We start from the raw sequence: 15,836 nt of genomic DNA, 5'->3' as shown, positions 1-15,836 counted from the left end.
TCATGGGGCCAGTGAGGCTTGAGACGAGGTAACGGCGATCCCCTCGAGACAAGATGATGGGGACACGTCGGGTGTACTGGTGCGCGCCCGCAGCTGTTCGATCTGCGTCCTCGTTTCCGCTTATGCCCACATGACCCGGGATCCACTGGAAGACGATAGAGTGGCCCTGTGCGCTGGCTTTCTTATATACTTGTAGAATTTCAATGATTACATGACTGAGGATGCCGCGAAGTTCCATAGTTTGCACATACTGCAGCGCACGTCTGCAAACCGTGAAAACGACCAAGGAGCGAACGGGGCTGTCAGTAATTTTCCGTAAGGCGAAAAGAATAGCATTAACTTGAACTAGAATAAAAGAACTTGAAGTTTATAAGCTACTTTGGACAAATAATGAGTTACTTTCAAGTGACTTGCTCTCTAACATGCAATTTTATTTACTATTTATCCCTCATATGCAATATTTTTTATGTTAATATTTTAATATGCAACGATCTCACAGTGTGTGTGGGGGGGTGCAAGACGTTTTATAATAGTTTTGATACACGCAAACTTCATCAATGTCCGATATGACGAAAGAAGCCCACCTTTACGCGTTTGTTTAGGAAGGGATTTGATGATCCAGGTCTCGTGATCAGGTTCAACAGAGGCGCACAAAGCCGGCGTTGAAAGTTTAGGTTCCATGAGTTGTCCTCTTACCACATGTCGTCTAGACCCGCGCCAAGTTTTAGACCTGCTTCACAGTATCCTCTATCATTATACTATCACTATTATATATCACTACTCGTCGCTAAGATGAGCGTCACCTGAGCCTCCTAATGTGCGGCCGAAACAGAATTTGTAACCGCGTGACAACACAAGGGATTCGGACGCACCGTGCACGTAAGACCGGCGCGCACGTGGCTGCCGTCTCACTAGGGAGCGCCGTTTGCTGACGAGTATCGAGCAAAATGAACTTGAAAATTTCCACAAGGTACTTTGACAAAGTTTCCTAAGAAAGGAACGAGTAACCCAAGAAGTTACTGGAGCTCAAAAGCAACAAGTTAAGTTAAAAGTTACCGAAAAAAGTAGCTTAGTTACAGTTACGAGTTACTCCCAACACTGATTTTCAGTAACATGGAACCCGCTGCATTCATTTATGTTCATTAATCTCAGCATTGAAGCGCGAAGTGGAAACTAATAAACAGGGTTCGCCGAATGGACCCAGTTTAAAAAAACCCACCCGGGTTTTTTTGGGTCCACCCGGGCTGAAAAACCCAATAAAGCCCACACGCGGGTGAAATACAGAAACGAAGAAAAAAAAAAAAAGAAAAGAAGGAAAAGGGACGACTGCTTCGGAGATTCCTTTACCGTAAATTCTACAGCGGCAAACAATTATTTCTTCCAGAAACATGAAAAATAGGTGGAGAACGGCTGTTGCGTGTCATATGCAGCAGTTCGAAAAAAAAAATCCCAGCACCCGAAAAACCCACCCGAAAAACCCGAAAAAACCCACTGGTGCGGGCTTTTTTTTTAAAAAAAACGGGTTTTTCCGAACCCTGCTAATAAACGAATAACGGCGCTGACTCTTATTATAAAAACAACTGTAAATTGAACTGGATTTTATTTAATTGTAAAAGCAGTGTCTGTACTTGATATGGCATGACGATACAGGCGGTCCCATTCTACTGACGCCCGCGGAAAGAAAGAATACAAAAGGATCTGATGCCATAATGTAGGGTCTACACCCCGATAATAACTGAGAACAGAATATATGCATACCAGAGTACTTATGAAGGTGCCGCTCATGAAATTTTGACGTCCAAGCGATACCTATGTTCCATATCACTAACACTGACCTTTCCGGAACAGATATCAAAAACGAAACACGGCAACTATATCTTGGAATTAAACGATGCCCTGAATGAGCTATAATGAGATGTTTCCTATATCAATGCTGCATATTCAAGTTTTGGTCCCACATGGGTAACGCTAAAGACCAACTTAGAAATCAGACTGGTATTCATGGCGGTGTGGTCCGTGACTTCCAGGAAAGATCAGATAAAGAGTGGACTCCAGGATATTTACAAAAGTTACGAATTCAAGCGGATCATTATTAATGAAATACAATGGCCATACTCCACCGAAAAGGTTCTTGGGTGCTGGCCAGCAAATCAGCTCATACCTGCCATGCGCGCCCTTGTGCAATTTCTCGTCTCGACGGACCTCTCTGACAGATTGTGACGCTCTTTGTTTTTGTGCATTGAGATTTCGCTTTTGGTGCCAAGCTAGGTGGTGATGTTCTGATTTATTCTGTTTCCATTCCGTTGCAAAGCGTCGAGTTTTGTGTAATTTCCCTTTCTTTCCCCTTTCTTTTCCTTTCTTAATAACGCGTCCTGGAGTAGCCAGTCCCGAGTGACTCGAGACTAACATCTCAATTTTTTCTTTTAAAAAATCAATCAATCAATCAAATACAATGGAGTACAGTGGCATGCTGCAGTATACTTTTACAAGCAAGCTTGATGTATTTTGCAAGGCCCTCTTAAATGCGGCGATCAAGATGAGGGTAAAGTGAATTAATACTATTACATTTGTTCGCGATTTCGTGGATCGCATCACAGGATTGAGGAATTAAGGTCATGAAGAGCATTAATATGTATGAGGAAAAGGAGTGGACTGAGAAAATTTCCTGCGGTACAGCTTGGAGATATTGCGGTTCGCAAATATTTGCCAGAACGTATACCGAGCCCTAAGCAGTGTTGTACCCGTTCCGAAATATGGTGTCGCTGTACCGCTACTCGTTACTTGAAATAATTAAAATTAAAATTACAGGACGGTTACGGTGGCGTAATGCGAATTTCAGCGGTAGCTGTTGTGTGTGAATGTTGACACTTTTATATATGACACTGCGATATGCACATCTACTTTAGAGTGACGAGTATTGCCTTGCGATCTGTGAAGTGAGTGGTGATGTGTTGAGCTGGGATTAGCGGGACAAGAATATTACTAACATCGGGGCACTTTCCGGGCCAACGTACCCATCTCTGAGTACGTAAAAACTGCTTTAATTAGCTTTAGATTATTTTAACTTGTTTGGCATCACCGAAACCAGACAGACAGACAGAAGACAGAAGGAGACAGAGAAGGAGAGAGAAAAAGCTGAGGGGGATATTTTTATTAAGAAAAAAAGAAAGGGAAGGTTAGCCAGACAAACAGCCGGCTTGCTATTCGAACAAAAAAAAGGACAAACGAAAAAAAAAAAGGTCAAAGGAAGAAAGGGAAAAGGGAAAGAACGGAGAAGACACAGGAGGGTTTTGTGATACAACCACAGCGGTTTCCCGATACCTTCCCGTCAACAGCTACCGCTGTGAAAGTAGCGAAGTACCGATATCGATACTTGTTTTTTAATGTAAAGAAGTACCGCTATCGTTACCGAAAAAAGTAACGCGATCTTTACCCGATATTTTGCTGAAAATACGAAGTTGCATGAAATCTGCAACATCGAAATCTCGCCTACGTGAACACTCCATATACAGGGTGGTCCACCAACCATGATAAAAATTCATAGTAAAAATGTAGGCTTGGAGAGACATGCGGTCAACGGACTTTCTTCTGCCAATAACTTTTGCCACATATTGGTAACATTTTTATTTCATTTCAATTGACCGAAAGTTAATTACTTGAATTGAACTCCGAAATTTTCCAAGGCAACCTAACGTTTTTTTTGCGCAAATGGGTTCCTCGTGGTCATTTTACTCAGTATAGCACATAATCACACTCGTAATGCAATGGCAATTGCCGAAATAAATTCGCCGAAAATTATTATTATTACTGATTATTATAAAAATATCAGTATCGGTAACGATACGGAGATGGCGTTACCTTAAATTTGCAACGGAAATACTTTTGCGATACCGATTTGAAGAAGTATCGCAATCCGTACTTCGATAAGGAAAAAGGTACCGATTATCGCCGGCGTTACTTATAACGCGTCACGTACAACGCTGGTCCTAAGTCACCACCGTCAATGGAGTACGCTTCATTATATGCGATGAAAGAGAATATGAAATGCCACTGAATTAGGAATTTTAGATTAACAATAAATGTGGCGCATTTTATGAAAATATTAGGCATACAATGTATTGTAAGACTCACCAACAAAGGCCACGATCGGCGAGACAAATTACGGCCCCCAGGGATGGGTTATTCCCGGGCCCTCTCCTCACGTCTCGGTGACGCAACCAACGTATTTATTTCTTATATGATTACGGCAAGCCTTGGGTTGTGCGGGCCCCTGAAGCGGCCGGAGCTCCATCCCCGGCTGTCCCACCCTCTCGCCGGCCCTGACGAAGGTAATAAACGTGTTTCTAAGAAAGAAACGTCTCCTGAAGCTATCCTGACCTGCGCCACTTTGCAATAGGCTGGGTGATAGCTCTTCAGTTCGAAGTAACTGCTTTTGCCTGTCACAGGAAAGTTACTACGTTGTTACTAAACCATGTCGGTTGTGCGCTAGATGACATTATTGTGATTGGACCGTCGTTACATTTTAATTGAATTAGTATGTTCGCCCAGGACGCGCACGATACCCCGCCTCCCGCGATAGTCGTGACGTTGCACGCACGACCGTGGCCGACTACGGCAAACAGTTCCACCACCACCACCATCACTTGATTCTTAAGCAAGTTCCACATACTCTACTACTACTTCTTCTGAGGTCTAAGTGAATTGCCACAACCATTATCCCTTTCTGGACTAAACGCATGGGGCTAAATGAATGTAACAGAGTAGATACTACATTTCACGCTTTGTCCTCGCATTCTTAATGTACATAATCCATGTGCATGAATGAAAATACATTGAATTAAACTGTGAACCGTGATATACCGAGTACGATGAAAACAATTGACATGTAAAAGACACAATTTGCCAAAGAAGAATCACTATTTGTTACTTTTTTACTATTATTTATATCTTACTATTTATTCATCATCACTCACCACCTTTTCCCCCTCAAGCAATCGGACAGGGTGCCGCCTCAGTGGCGAAGCATCTCAGTATACGTCGTCATCATTTATTTGTTGTTGTTTTTCTTACTTTGTGTGTGTGTGGGGGGAGGGGGGGAGCGTAATTACATAGCTTTGAGATGGCATTGCAGGGCACACTGTAGTATTGCAGTGGATCCCCGGACATTTCGGTATCAGCGGCAACGAAGAAGCAGACAGAGCCGCATTGAGCGCCCATCAGCACGCAGTTTTTTCCCCGATAATGATGTCGTCGGGCGACCGAACACACCTCCTCTCTACACTCACCGGTTCCAAGATGCAGGCTCAGTGGGAACACGACATAGCTCACTCCCTTCTCTCTGATGTAGACCCCACGCTTTCTCTCGTCCTTCCTCCGCGACTACCGCGACCCTTAACTGCTCTCTTCCACCGCATGAGGCTCAACGTTGCCTTTACACCTGCCTTTCAACACCGTCTCGGCTCCACCTCGTCTTCTCTCTGCCCCACTTGTGGAGTACACGGCGACCTCAGCCACATCATGCTGGCTTGTGGGCAATACCACCACGAGCGTGCACTAATGGAAGTTTCTATGCAACGCATTGACAAGCGGCCGTTCAACCTAGCAAAGGTCCTCGGTCCGTGGTCGAACGCTGCCCACCAGACGCAGGGCCTTCGTCTTCTGGCGGAGTACTTGTACTCCACCGGTCTGGCGATGGCTCTTTGAAAACACCCATCATCATCCCTTCATCCTCTCCCAACGCGAACTAGGGCAGTGTACCGCCTCAGCGGCGGTGAATCGCCCACTCCATCACCATCCAATGTACGCGTGTGTGTGTGCGCTTTGAGATGAGGCCTAAAGGACTCATTATGATCCCAGCAGCGCTCTCGGACATTCCCACCATCACGATCACGTTCAGCATCGCCATCGCCGCTCCGATCATTCGTGTCATCTCTCATCGTCATCACTCATCATTGTCACCACTCATATTAGACCCCCTAGCTATGGGGTAGCGTTCCACTCCTAGAGTGGAAAACCTCCCCACTTCATCATCACAATATATATGTTGTTATTGTTGCTTTGAGATGATCATTTGCGTAGTTTAGTAACTATTTGATATGCTGGGGTGTAAATTTCAGGGCCAGGGGACTAAAATGGAGAGGGATACCAATCTGGGGAACTAGAAGATCCAGTCTCCAGTTTACTCTTTTTTTTTTTCCCCCTTGGTTATCTCTTTCTCACGCTCTTAATTCACAGGTGGTGGTGTTATTACTGTTTTTGAGCAGATGGTGGTGGTCTTTTTCATGAGTTGGTTCATGAGCAGAGCATCACCGTTTAATACGCTCAGGACCAATAAATACGCAGGTGAAAGAAACACGTTATAGGGGTACTTGCGCAAATTGAAAGGATCAAACTTATGCTTGCGATTTGCTATGAAAGCAGAGCGTGCACTTTTCACTTACAATTAAGATATATGCAGAGTGTCAAATAATGGTACGGCCCCTGTTTTTAACTTCTCAGAAGAAATTCTAATTGACAGTTAACTGTGATGGTGTTTGGAAGAGAACATCTGATTTAATAGTGGCACGTTCCTCGTCCTCCGTGTTAAACCATCCCAAAACTTCGCCACGAGCATTGCGACCTCCTGTCCCAGTCCACCGCAGAAAATTAAATATAGCAAGAATGTTCCAGCGCGATACACATACTGCGGCTAATTTTGCCTACAGTGACATTCCGACGGAGGCAAGTTCATATTAGTGAACGGCTTAGAATTAACCGATTTGATCCTCTATAGCTGCTGTCCGGAACTGAACCGAAACTGAGCCCTTATGGTCGAACCCGACACTGAATCGAAGCGATAACATTGTCGGTTCGGCTTCCCGCCTTGAAGTATTTCCGCTTCGTGAGATCTGGACTTCACGAGCGCTCAATTCTCTTATAAGCTCCGCGAATCCTGTAGGTCATCCCACAACACATCACCGCGTCAAGAAGCGGGTCAGGCACCTACGGGAGAGCATAAACCGTCTGAGCGAAAGGGGACGCTATGGACTACACTCTCGCTATCGCCGCGGTGAGGCGCGGCGTTCGCTGCCCGACGTCACACAATCGGCGAGCGCGCCACGTGGCCCGAGCGGAGCCTCAAAAAGAGCCCGCGATCGACTGCAAGGCCGAAATAAACCGCAGCCGCGGTTCGGATCGGGGATGGCTTGCGATTCAGGATCTCCACGCGCGCTTGATTGGCAAAAGTGGAGAACAGAGTCTGCATCGTTGCCCTGACTGCGGCGCTTCAATGGCCCAGCCTCGTTGGCGATTTTGCACTGGGGATCTTCTGCGTCAATCCCACTGCATAGTGACACTGCGTTGACGTCGACGAGACTCGATGGCATCCTGTCGATCGCAGCACTGGACGAAACGGCCCAAGTGACATTCCTCTTGGCAGTGATCATCGCGCGTCACACCTTCGGAAAGACCAGCAAAGATGATCATTGATCGGACTATTACGTTTCTCCTCGTCTGCACCGTTCTCAGAGGTGAGTCTTTGTTCTCGAGACCGTTTGTGTTCATCCGCATTTAAAGGTACTCAAACTTGAGTAATGCGAAAAAGAACTGCCGCGCGCTGTACTTGTATGTTGTAGCAGTCTGACAGATAATCGTTCTGCAACATCACGTCCTCGTCTCAAATAACGCTACTTGGTGCAGATTGTTTGAAACGCTACTTGCTGCAGACGATCAGTATTGTGAATGGTCTCTGCAAAGCGGAGCACCGGAACGTCGTGCACTCTACAGGCAGCTGCTACATCTCCTCGCCGCAGCAGCCTATATAGTCTGTTATACTCTAAAGTGAGTACTTCACGCTATAACATAGGCAATGGTATCAGGCATTCCGTCAAACGGCAAAGTTATCGCTACGATGTTTTTAGGCGAGAGCGGCGGCGTACGTTTTTTTATGGCAGCTATCACATACTAGTATCTATATAAATTGCGAGAAACAGGCGCAGACGTCCCATTTGCAACTAGTCGGGAAGGACATTGTTACTTTTCTCGATTATGATCGGTACTGATTGTGTTGTACTTTGAGGTTCTCTTTATTAGAGTGTAGCGCATCACGGCACAACGTGTCACAGCTAAAGCCAATAGGTCCTTTTTGTTTCTTCTCCCAACAAACCATACGAATCTGGTTGAAGTAAAAAGTTACGTTGGTACATCAACAACAATTACATGCATGACGATGGGATGAGGTGATTCACCGCAACAATTGCGGTACCATGCGTCAGTGCATGCGGATTAATATATGAGTGGGATGACAATGAAAAAGATGAGGCATACACACTTGCGCACACCCATGGCACACGCAAATGAGGTATCACACAGGCGGGTGCGTCGTAACTGATGGGCATAGTAGTTCATCTGGTCGGCCACCGGAGACGTAGTGCTGTGAAGATCACATCTCCGCATTCATGGCAAAAGCTCCGAGGTCAGAGGTGTTCAAGCAGGTACAAGAGTTCTATAGTCGCATGTCAAAGAAACTGATTCTGTGTCACGGCCATTAGTCACAGTTCTGGCTAAGCAGGCATACAAAGCTTATATTAAATCAAATTATTCGTTATTACCAGCGGCATGACCGAGTTCTCGTTGGTGGTAGCCCCAAGGTCGTGCTGAAGACTGGGAGGTGGTGGGTTCGAATCTTATCACTGGCGCGCTGTCTCGGGTTCTCCTGAGTTCCCATCTAGACGGATGTCAGCGCAGTTCCCCTTGAAGTTGGCCCAGGACGCATGCTAGCCCCTCCCACTCCCTCTACTACTCGAATAATACTGAAACGGGAACACAAGTTCCCCGACCCACCTGATGTGTTATGTCGCATGCACAATAAGAAAATCGTGCAGCCTGCTCAAGGAGTTCACTGTGAGCTGAAGATGACGAAACGTGCTATTAACATCGCGGAACGAAATGTAAATGAACAAGACCAGAATCCGAAGGTTGGAAACACTAAACGCAGCATTCATTACATCCCAGAGCAGCTTCTCGCGGCTGACGCGTTATTTCGCTGTAGAGCGGACCTGCTCCGAAATTCCAGCTCAAGAGAGCTTTGCATACATTAAGCATAATTCACAACGCTTTCCTGCACGTTTCTCCAGCTCACATATGTAGATTTTCGTTCAGCACAGTGCAACATTCTCATTTTAAATAATGGTTCTCTGTGTCCAGGCAACTGTACTTGTTTTTCAACTGTCGCTGTAATCCTCCCCGCGCCATCGACGAAGATAAACACTGTCCCTCGACTTTGTTTTCGGCACGACAATATAATTGGAGAGAGCGGGTGTGGAGCAAAACCTCAAATCTCCGAGAGTAGTTTTTGTTTTTCCAACCGCAATCAAACTGAGATTTGCCGGGGCATGGGCAACCAAACAATACGGAGCAGCAATTCATCGATAACGGCGCAAGAAGAACGGCGGTCGCCGAAATCTTCCTCTTGGGGCATCTCTCTTGTCGACCGCTCTCTTTCTTTTCGTGTTCCTTCGCTTGTCTCGAGCAGCCGCGGTTTTCGCACCTGCCTCTTAGCTCCGTCCGGGATTACAGGCTTTCGGCGAGCAGTTAGGCGAGCGCTCTTCGTTCGTTTCCTTCAAAAGCAAGTTCTGAGCTTTTATTGTCTTAGCGGCCGGGCTAACGTCGCAGTGTTTCATTCTTGGTGGAGATTTTTTTTTTTTTTTTTTTTGTCCCGTCCACACGTCGAAACAAGATTCAGTCTCCCAGGAAGGCGCCCCAGCGACGAAGTGGTGAAAAACAAAAATGTTTCAGATTGAAATGTAAAGCTTGCACCTGGACGGAAAAATGTAGGGGGTGTAAGTGGGGAAAATTCTACAAATGAATACCGGTCTAGAAGGTTCCAACGAGTGTGATGTCTTAGAGTAATTATGTTGACTCACTGCACCTCAATGTAGAGAATGCGCAACGCGCGTGTGCAGTATGGAGAAAGACGCAGAGCAGTTGGGATGGATGACATCGGCGTAATGGCATACACACAAATCTCAACGTCAAATTATCAAAACAATTATAACACATATGCTGCTAGAAGTACATAATGCGAGGGGGGGGGGGCGAATATACATTTATTAGAGGGAAAGGTCTGCCAGACCAAGGTCTGCACGCTATTCAAAAAAGAAAAAAAAACTCATCTCAGGGATACGCATCTCAGAGCTTGGTGGCCAGGCCAGTGCTCTTCAGAGATTGCAATAAAGCTCTTGTGACGGCCCATTGTTGGTGCTGAGGCACAGGGCCAAGAAGTGCAGCCAGCGTCAGTTGGTTGTGCCCGAAGCGCTCGAGGCAGCGGGAAAGGGTGGCGCGATGGTTGATGTACTTGGGGCAAGTATACCACAATGCACAATGAATTGATACGTATCTCTATGATCTAGACAAACACGAAATAGGTGACGAATGCATAAAAAAAAGAAGGAAAAGAGACAACAATGACAAATACACGCAGTAGCGAAGACAAAGAAAATTTGCCACCTAATTTGTGGCTCCAGAGCACGCTGGCCATGCGTGACATGGAATGATGAGGGAGGTGATGGATGAATAATGAGGCTATGTCCATGACCTTGGCATGACATGGAAACAACCCCATGCATGTCATTCGAAAAGTTCCGTACGCTTCGTAACGTTCCGAACACACCCGGACCCAACACTCCTAGCACGTTATTTACGAATGGACCCCACGTGACTAGATGATATCAGCGCACAAAGGCTAGTTTAGCTAAAGCGTGTAAAGTAGAAGAGCGACCCGTAAAATGCCCAGGAAGAAACCAGTGCTTGACAGTACTGCATGATATTGCGCGAGGTACCAAGCAGAAATGCGTGCCTCAGTGCTGTTATCTAACCGCTCTCGTAGAAAAGAAAAAGTGAACAAAGACAATAATTAGAAGGAAAGTTTGCTCCGCAACAATTCCGCTTTCAGCTTTTATGCCTGATCGAAGTTGAGAAATAGTAAACTAACGCGGCTTTATTTTTGTGTCCTAACTCTTGAGTAACAATACATTAGTACGAGCTTTAAAACCAGTATTTTCTATCAGATTAATATTTTGTCTGACGGAAAAAGGTACATGCTCCGTGGATACCCCTTGGAATTCCCTAAATCCACGTGTTGCTCCGAAGGCACTGTTTCAACGTGCGGAAGAAAGACATCGGATGCATGCACCGTTGCATGGGTTTACGCTATAGTCATTAAGGCTGATGCTAAATGACACACCAAGATCATCAATGTGAGGACAAAAAATGCGACACACTGCGGATATTCTGTACAATGTTTACCGCAGTGGTTGGAAGTAACGACACAGAGAACTGACGTCGCTTGCTTGAAGCACATAATTCTTTGTCAAGTCGGTCGTAGTAAAGCACGTAATGATATAATAAAAGCATCCCCATGTATTTTTGGTCATGTACCAAGCATCGTATGAGCCACATCATGTCTCATCATCACCAGGCAAGTCACTGTGGCTTACATCAACTGTCATTAGGCGCACACCAAGAGGCGAAACGCAGAGCCGGCGACTGCATAATGCTCCTCGCATAATGCCCCATAACGTACGACCAAGACAGATCCGTGGGCGTTCTCCATGCCCCAGATTGCGGAATGAAGGCTAGGCAATCGCACTGTGTGTGTCTCTAGGGTATCGATGACGACACCATTGTCGATGCCGTCGAATGCAAACTTTGTGAATCGCCCGGTAATCTACATCAGGGGTCTGGAACTTCGGTCTGGAACTGGGGCCAGGCCAATACGGGCTGCCTTTGAATGAAGATTCCAGAAAAGTGTGTCGCAAGCAGTACGTTACTGAGCTCTTGCAGTTAGTTCCAGCGACGGTTCGCCAAGTGGTGGTGCGTTTGTCGATGTGCACAGCGTATAATAAATTGATATGACTATCGATGATCGGCTGTTTAGGGTGCATCGCCACAATTTGTTGTCGTGACCACAACGTACGCTTAGTACAGTGAAAGCCTCTTCGAATTAGCGATCAAAAATTAAATTGGATGCCAGAATATCTTTCTTTTGTATCTATTTATTCGTCATAGTTATCCACTACCTCTAAGTTATCCACTGCCCTAACACCTCGTTAAGTTTGACTCTCTGGTGTATTCTGGGCCTCTCTAATAAATTTCACGCCCTCATGTTCGACTCTCTGTTTTCGCAACGCGTACTGACTCCCAACTTGAAGAAGATTTCCCCTCCATATTACGCCTTTTCTCTTCCAATGAATGCGATTCTAGGACGTTATTGCGAAGGGGTTTCCAGAGTGCTATTTTTTTTTTTCTTTTAGCGATAACTTTCTGGGCCGATTACACACCATCAGCGTATATGTAAGCGAAAAAGCTATGGGCAGAGGATCGATCAATGCTTCAACTACTGCGCTGAATCACTGAAGTGTGCGTTCGCCCAAATGGAGTCACCCTGAGGGCGCCGACCGACGTGGCACACTGAAAATTGTCGGAAGAAAGAATAAACGGAAAGGGCAAGCCAACCCCATGCTCCGCGACTTAGTTACAAGCCCCAAACTGGAAAGGTGCCCTCATAGAACCACCGAAAGCACCCTTACCCATAAAAATATATAATCAGAAAAACGCTCGCGATTTGAAACCGTTGGAGTCATGCCTGCGCTACATGCACTATCGGTGGTCATTTTATGGTCGTCATAGTCGCGTGTACCGTGGCTATTGCGCGCCGGGGCTTCGTTGCGCTGTGGAAGTCGATCTTTCGGAGCTTAAGCAAATGCCTTGTACACGTGTAACTGTTGCGCAAAATCGTGAAAACGCTCTAATCATAGTGTAGGTGAAATGGACGAACGCGTCTACGAAGGATGCTCCATATTATCTTCAAGCTTGTCTAAATATGTGCCCTGTTCGTCTAACGAAAACTCTTGAAACACATTCAGTGCGCAGTGTCCACAATAACAGCAAAGTGATGCAAAGCAGCGTGTTCCGAGAGTGCCGTGTACCGTTACTATAGTAGTGCGCGAATAACGCTGTGCAAGTAGGTCAACTATCCGCGCAGCTCCTCAGTTTCGGCCTTTCCTCGCGTGCCTCGGAGGCAGCGACATCATTGGTGCCGCTTCCAAATGGACCCTTTTCACATACGCGTCGTATCCTAGCGCCTCTCCAACGAACCATGCTCTGGGTGCGTCAAAACAAATGCACGTGGGTAGCACAAAGGACCAAAACCGGTCCGGAGTGGGGCCAACAAGCTGGCGCCATTCGCGCCGTCTCCCCACTGGTCCCCACTTCTGTCGTCCCCGTACTGCGCCATCTTGTGAAGACGGAGATAATCCTCCTCGGCGCCTCAAGGTCATACGCATGCGCATAGGCCACAGTGAAAAAGTTTCATAAGGGGATGAAGTCTCAACGTACCACGCCTTTCCTGGGAAGGGCTTCTTGAAGCGAGGCGTACGAGCACGCCACGTAGCTGCCCGGTGAACTCAAGGGGTTACTTACTTATCGCAATCAGTGCTCGTTACATGGCTCAGAATAGTGGCGAAGACGTTGGAAGGCACGAACTGTAAAATGTGTTACGACTAAGGGTAATAACATAGCGGATTTATAGTACGCACTTTAAAGGACAACGGAAACGAAATTTGTCCATTGCAAAAAGGGGACCGAACAAGGTGTAAATATTATGTAAAATTATGGTGCCACTAGTATTTTGAAGTACTCTGTGCGGATGGCCATATTTCTGACGATTACGAGAGCGCTGGGCCGCCCACTCGACACGATCGCCCATGGAGCGCGCCAAGCATTGCGGGAAAATCTGAGGAGCGCGTGACGTCAAATATCTCTCGCGCTCCATGTGCGGCTGCACGGTACAAACACGGCGAATTCTGAATAACGCCTGAAGATGTTTGATTCGGAGATCTCGTGGAAGTCTGAAGACAATATATCCTATGAGAGATGGGTTCGTACATGCTTCTTCGTCTTCGTTCTTTCCCCGTAGCAGGAATTAGACGTACGCCGAAACACCAAATGAAATGAAGCGAAATGAAAGTCAGGAACTCCAACAGGAGAGCCAACGTGCGTCACTTCCGTGGTCTGCTACGGCGGCGCGGCGACGCTCACCAGGGGCTCAGAGTGCTCCACGGCAGAATTTTATATCGCGATTGTGGCGGCGTTTCAACGAATATACGCAAATCTAAGTCGAATTCCGGATTGTTTTGGTACACATCGCAATATCAGGCAAATAGCTTTGCAGCTATTTTCGTTTCCGTCGTCCTTTAAGCAATTCTAGCAAAGTAGAACATATGCGTGGATAACTGTTACGACTGTTAGCGTCGTCTGTTGTGATCTGCTGGCACAGAACGTGCCTACCGACGACTAGCATTTAAATTATTTCAATTTGTATTGTATTCTACGTCATACTTCCGTCGACATAATGAAGGCGCAGCGTGAACGAATTACACACGGGTGGTGCATACAATGCTTCCAGTCACAGTTGGGGAAGCTTAGCACGCAATTGACAGGTACACCACGACCGTTTCTCGTTGCGTATCGCTGTTTGCTTAACCTCTCTCTGGACCACGTAGACAGGTAAACGAAGTAGGTGTGGGACAGTTTTTCCTTGTGAGCTTTCAGGTCTGGTGTAATGCATGGAGCCCTATAGATTTCCATAACAAAACGTGAAGTGAGTTGTTGCTTTATGTGGGGTTGGAGAGGCGGGTGGCTATTTTTCATACTCGGTATCCGTTCAACGAACCAAATACAGGAGTGTCACTAGCCGCATCTTCAAACTTAACAAATTACCTGATATACAGGGACAATTAGAGCGGAAAATCCACATCCGGCTGCTCGTCGTGCACTAAGCCTGTTGAGGCGCAACCTCATAAAATGAGTTCATTCTCCAGGTCTATAACGTCACAATTTTCATTCATCACATCATGGATCACCATCACACTCATAGTTTTTAGAAACTCAGAATTCAACATTGCGGGCAACACGTACTGTGCCGAAGTAGATACCAAGTTTGCATTGCGCGTAACACTGGGTATAACGCAGCGACGTCTACGGAGCGCTGCGTGGAAACCAAAATCACAACAAAAAAGGTGGATACAGGAACGCCTGTGTTACCCGCAGAAATTAGGGTTGTCTCACTCAGGGTTGTATCTTGAACTTTCACATAGCGATCGTTATATTTAAAGTTTGCGCGCTCCAAAGCCGCTTTGGTTGGCTCGCGCAAAAGCTCGTGGCGAATTTTGCGTTTAACGCGCGGCCGGGTTACATGGAGCGAATATGCGACGAACAGTCGGCGAACTTCGCCGGGCGTCGTTCGCTCGACGCGCAGCGTATGCCGCCCGCAGTCGATCTAGCCCAGAAAATTTCGCTCGGCGTACGACGCTCCCGGAAGCGGCCAGCTGGCAGCGCCGGAAAAACAGCCAATTAGGGCTCACGACTGGTCCCGACTTCCTTCCTCTGCTCGCCGTACGTACTCGCCGTCGTCTTCGCGCGCTCTTTAGCCGTTGTACAAGGCGCAGCACCAGCAATGGCATCAAAAGCGGCGCGTCTATAGAATATAACGACAAGTTAATTACCGCCGTGCAGAAGCGCCCCATCCCCTCGGATCGCGGGCGCATGGACTATAAAGTTGAACGAAAAAAAAAAGCGTTGGCTTGGGCCGAAGTCGTCGCCGAAATAGGAAGCGACCCAGTGTTTACACTACGAAATTGTCACGTAAATGTTATGACCTCACCAATAACACTAAAAATCATTTTTTAAAGACGGTTACAACAGTTTTGTAGCATATTTGATTATTAGAAAGCAAGATCCAAATCTTGCTTGTTCGTTTAATCTTTGACCACAACGTGTTTCTCTTGTCTGAACACACT

General features: G+C 46.5%; 1 protein-coding gene across 1 annotated transcript in view; it reads left to right on the top strand.

The window, feature by feature from the left end:
- Positions 1 to 7,149: 7,149 nt before the first annotated feature.
- The window catches only part of LOC135383758 (uncharacterized), a 153,885-nt gene continuing 145,198 nt past the window's right edge, over positions 7,150 to 15,836 (top strand). The window contains exon 1 of the mRNA XM_064613092.1: positions 7,150 to 7,508. Within this exon, the coding sequence (XP_064469162.1) occupies positions 7,457 to 7,508 (52 nt within the window). The 5' untranslated portion in view covers positions 7,150 to 7,456. The remainder of the gene's footprint in view (positions 7,509 to 15,836) is intronic.

Source organism: Ornithodoros turicata, chromosome 2 (assembly GCF_037126465.1).
Source record: "Ornithodoros turicata isolate Travis chromosome 2, ASM3712646v1, whole genome shotgun sequence".
Taxonomy (NCBI): domain Eukaryota; kingdom Metazoa; phylum Arthropoda; class Arachnida; order Ixodida; family Argasidae; genus Ornithodoros; species Ornithodoros turicata.
This window is presented reverse-complemented; position numbering and strand designations above follow the sequence as displayed.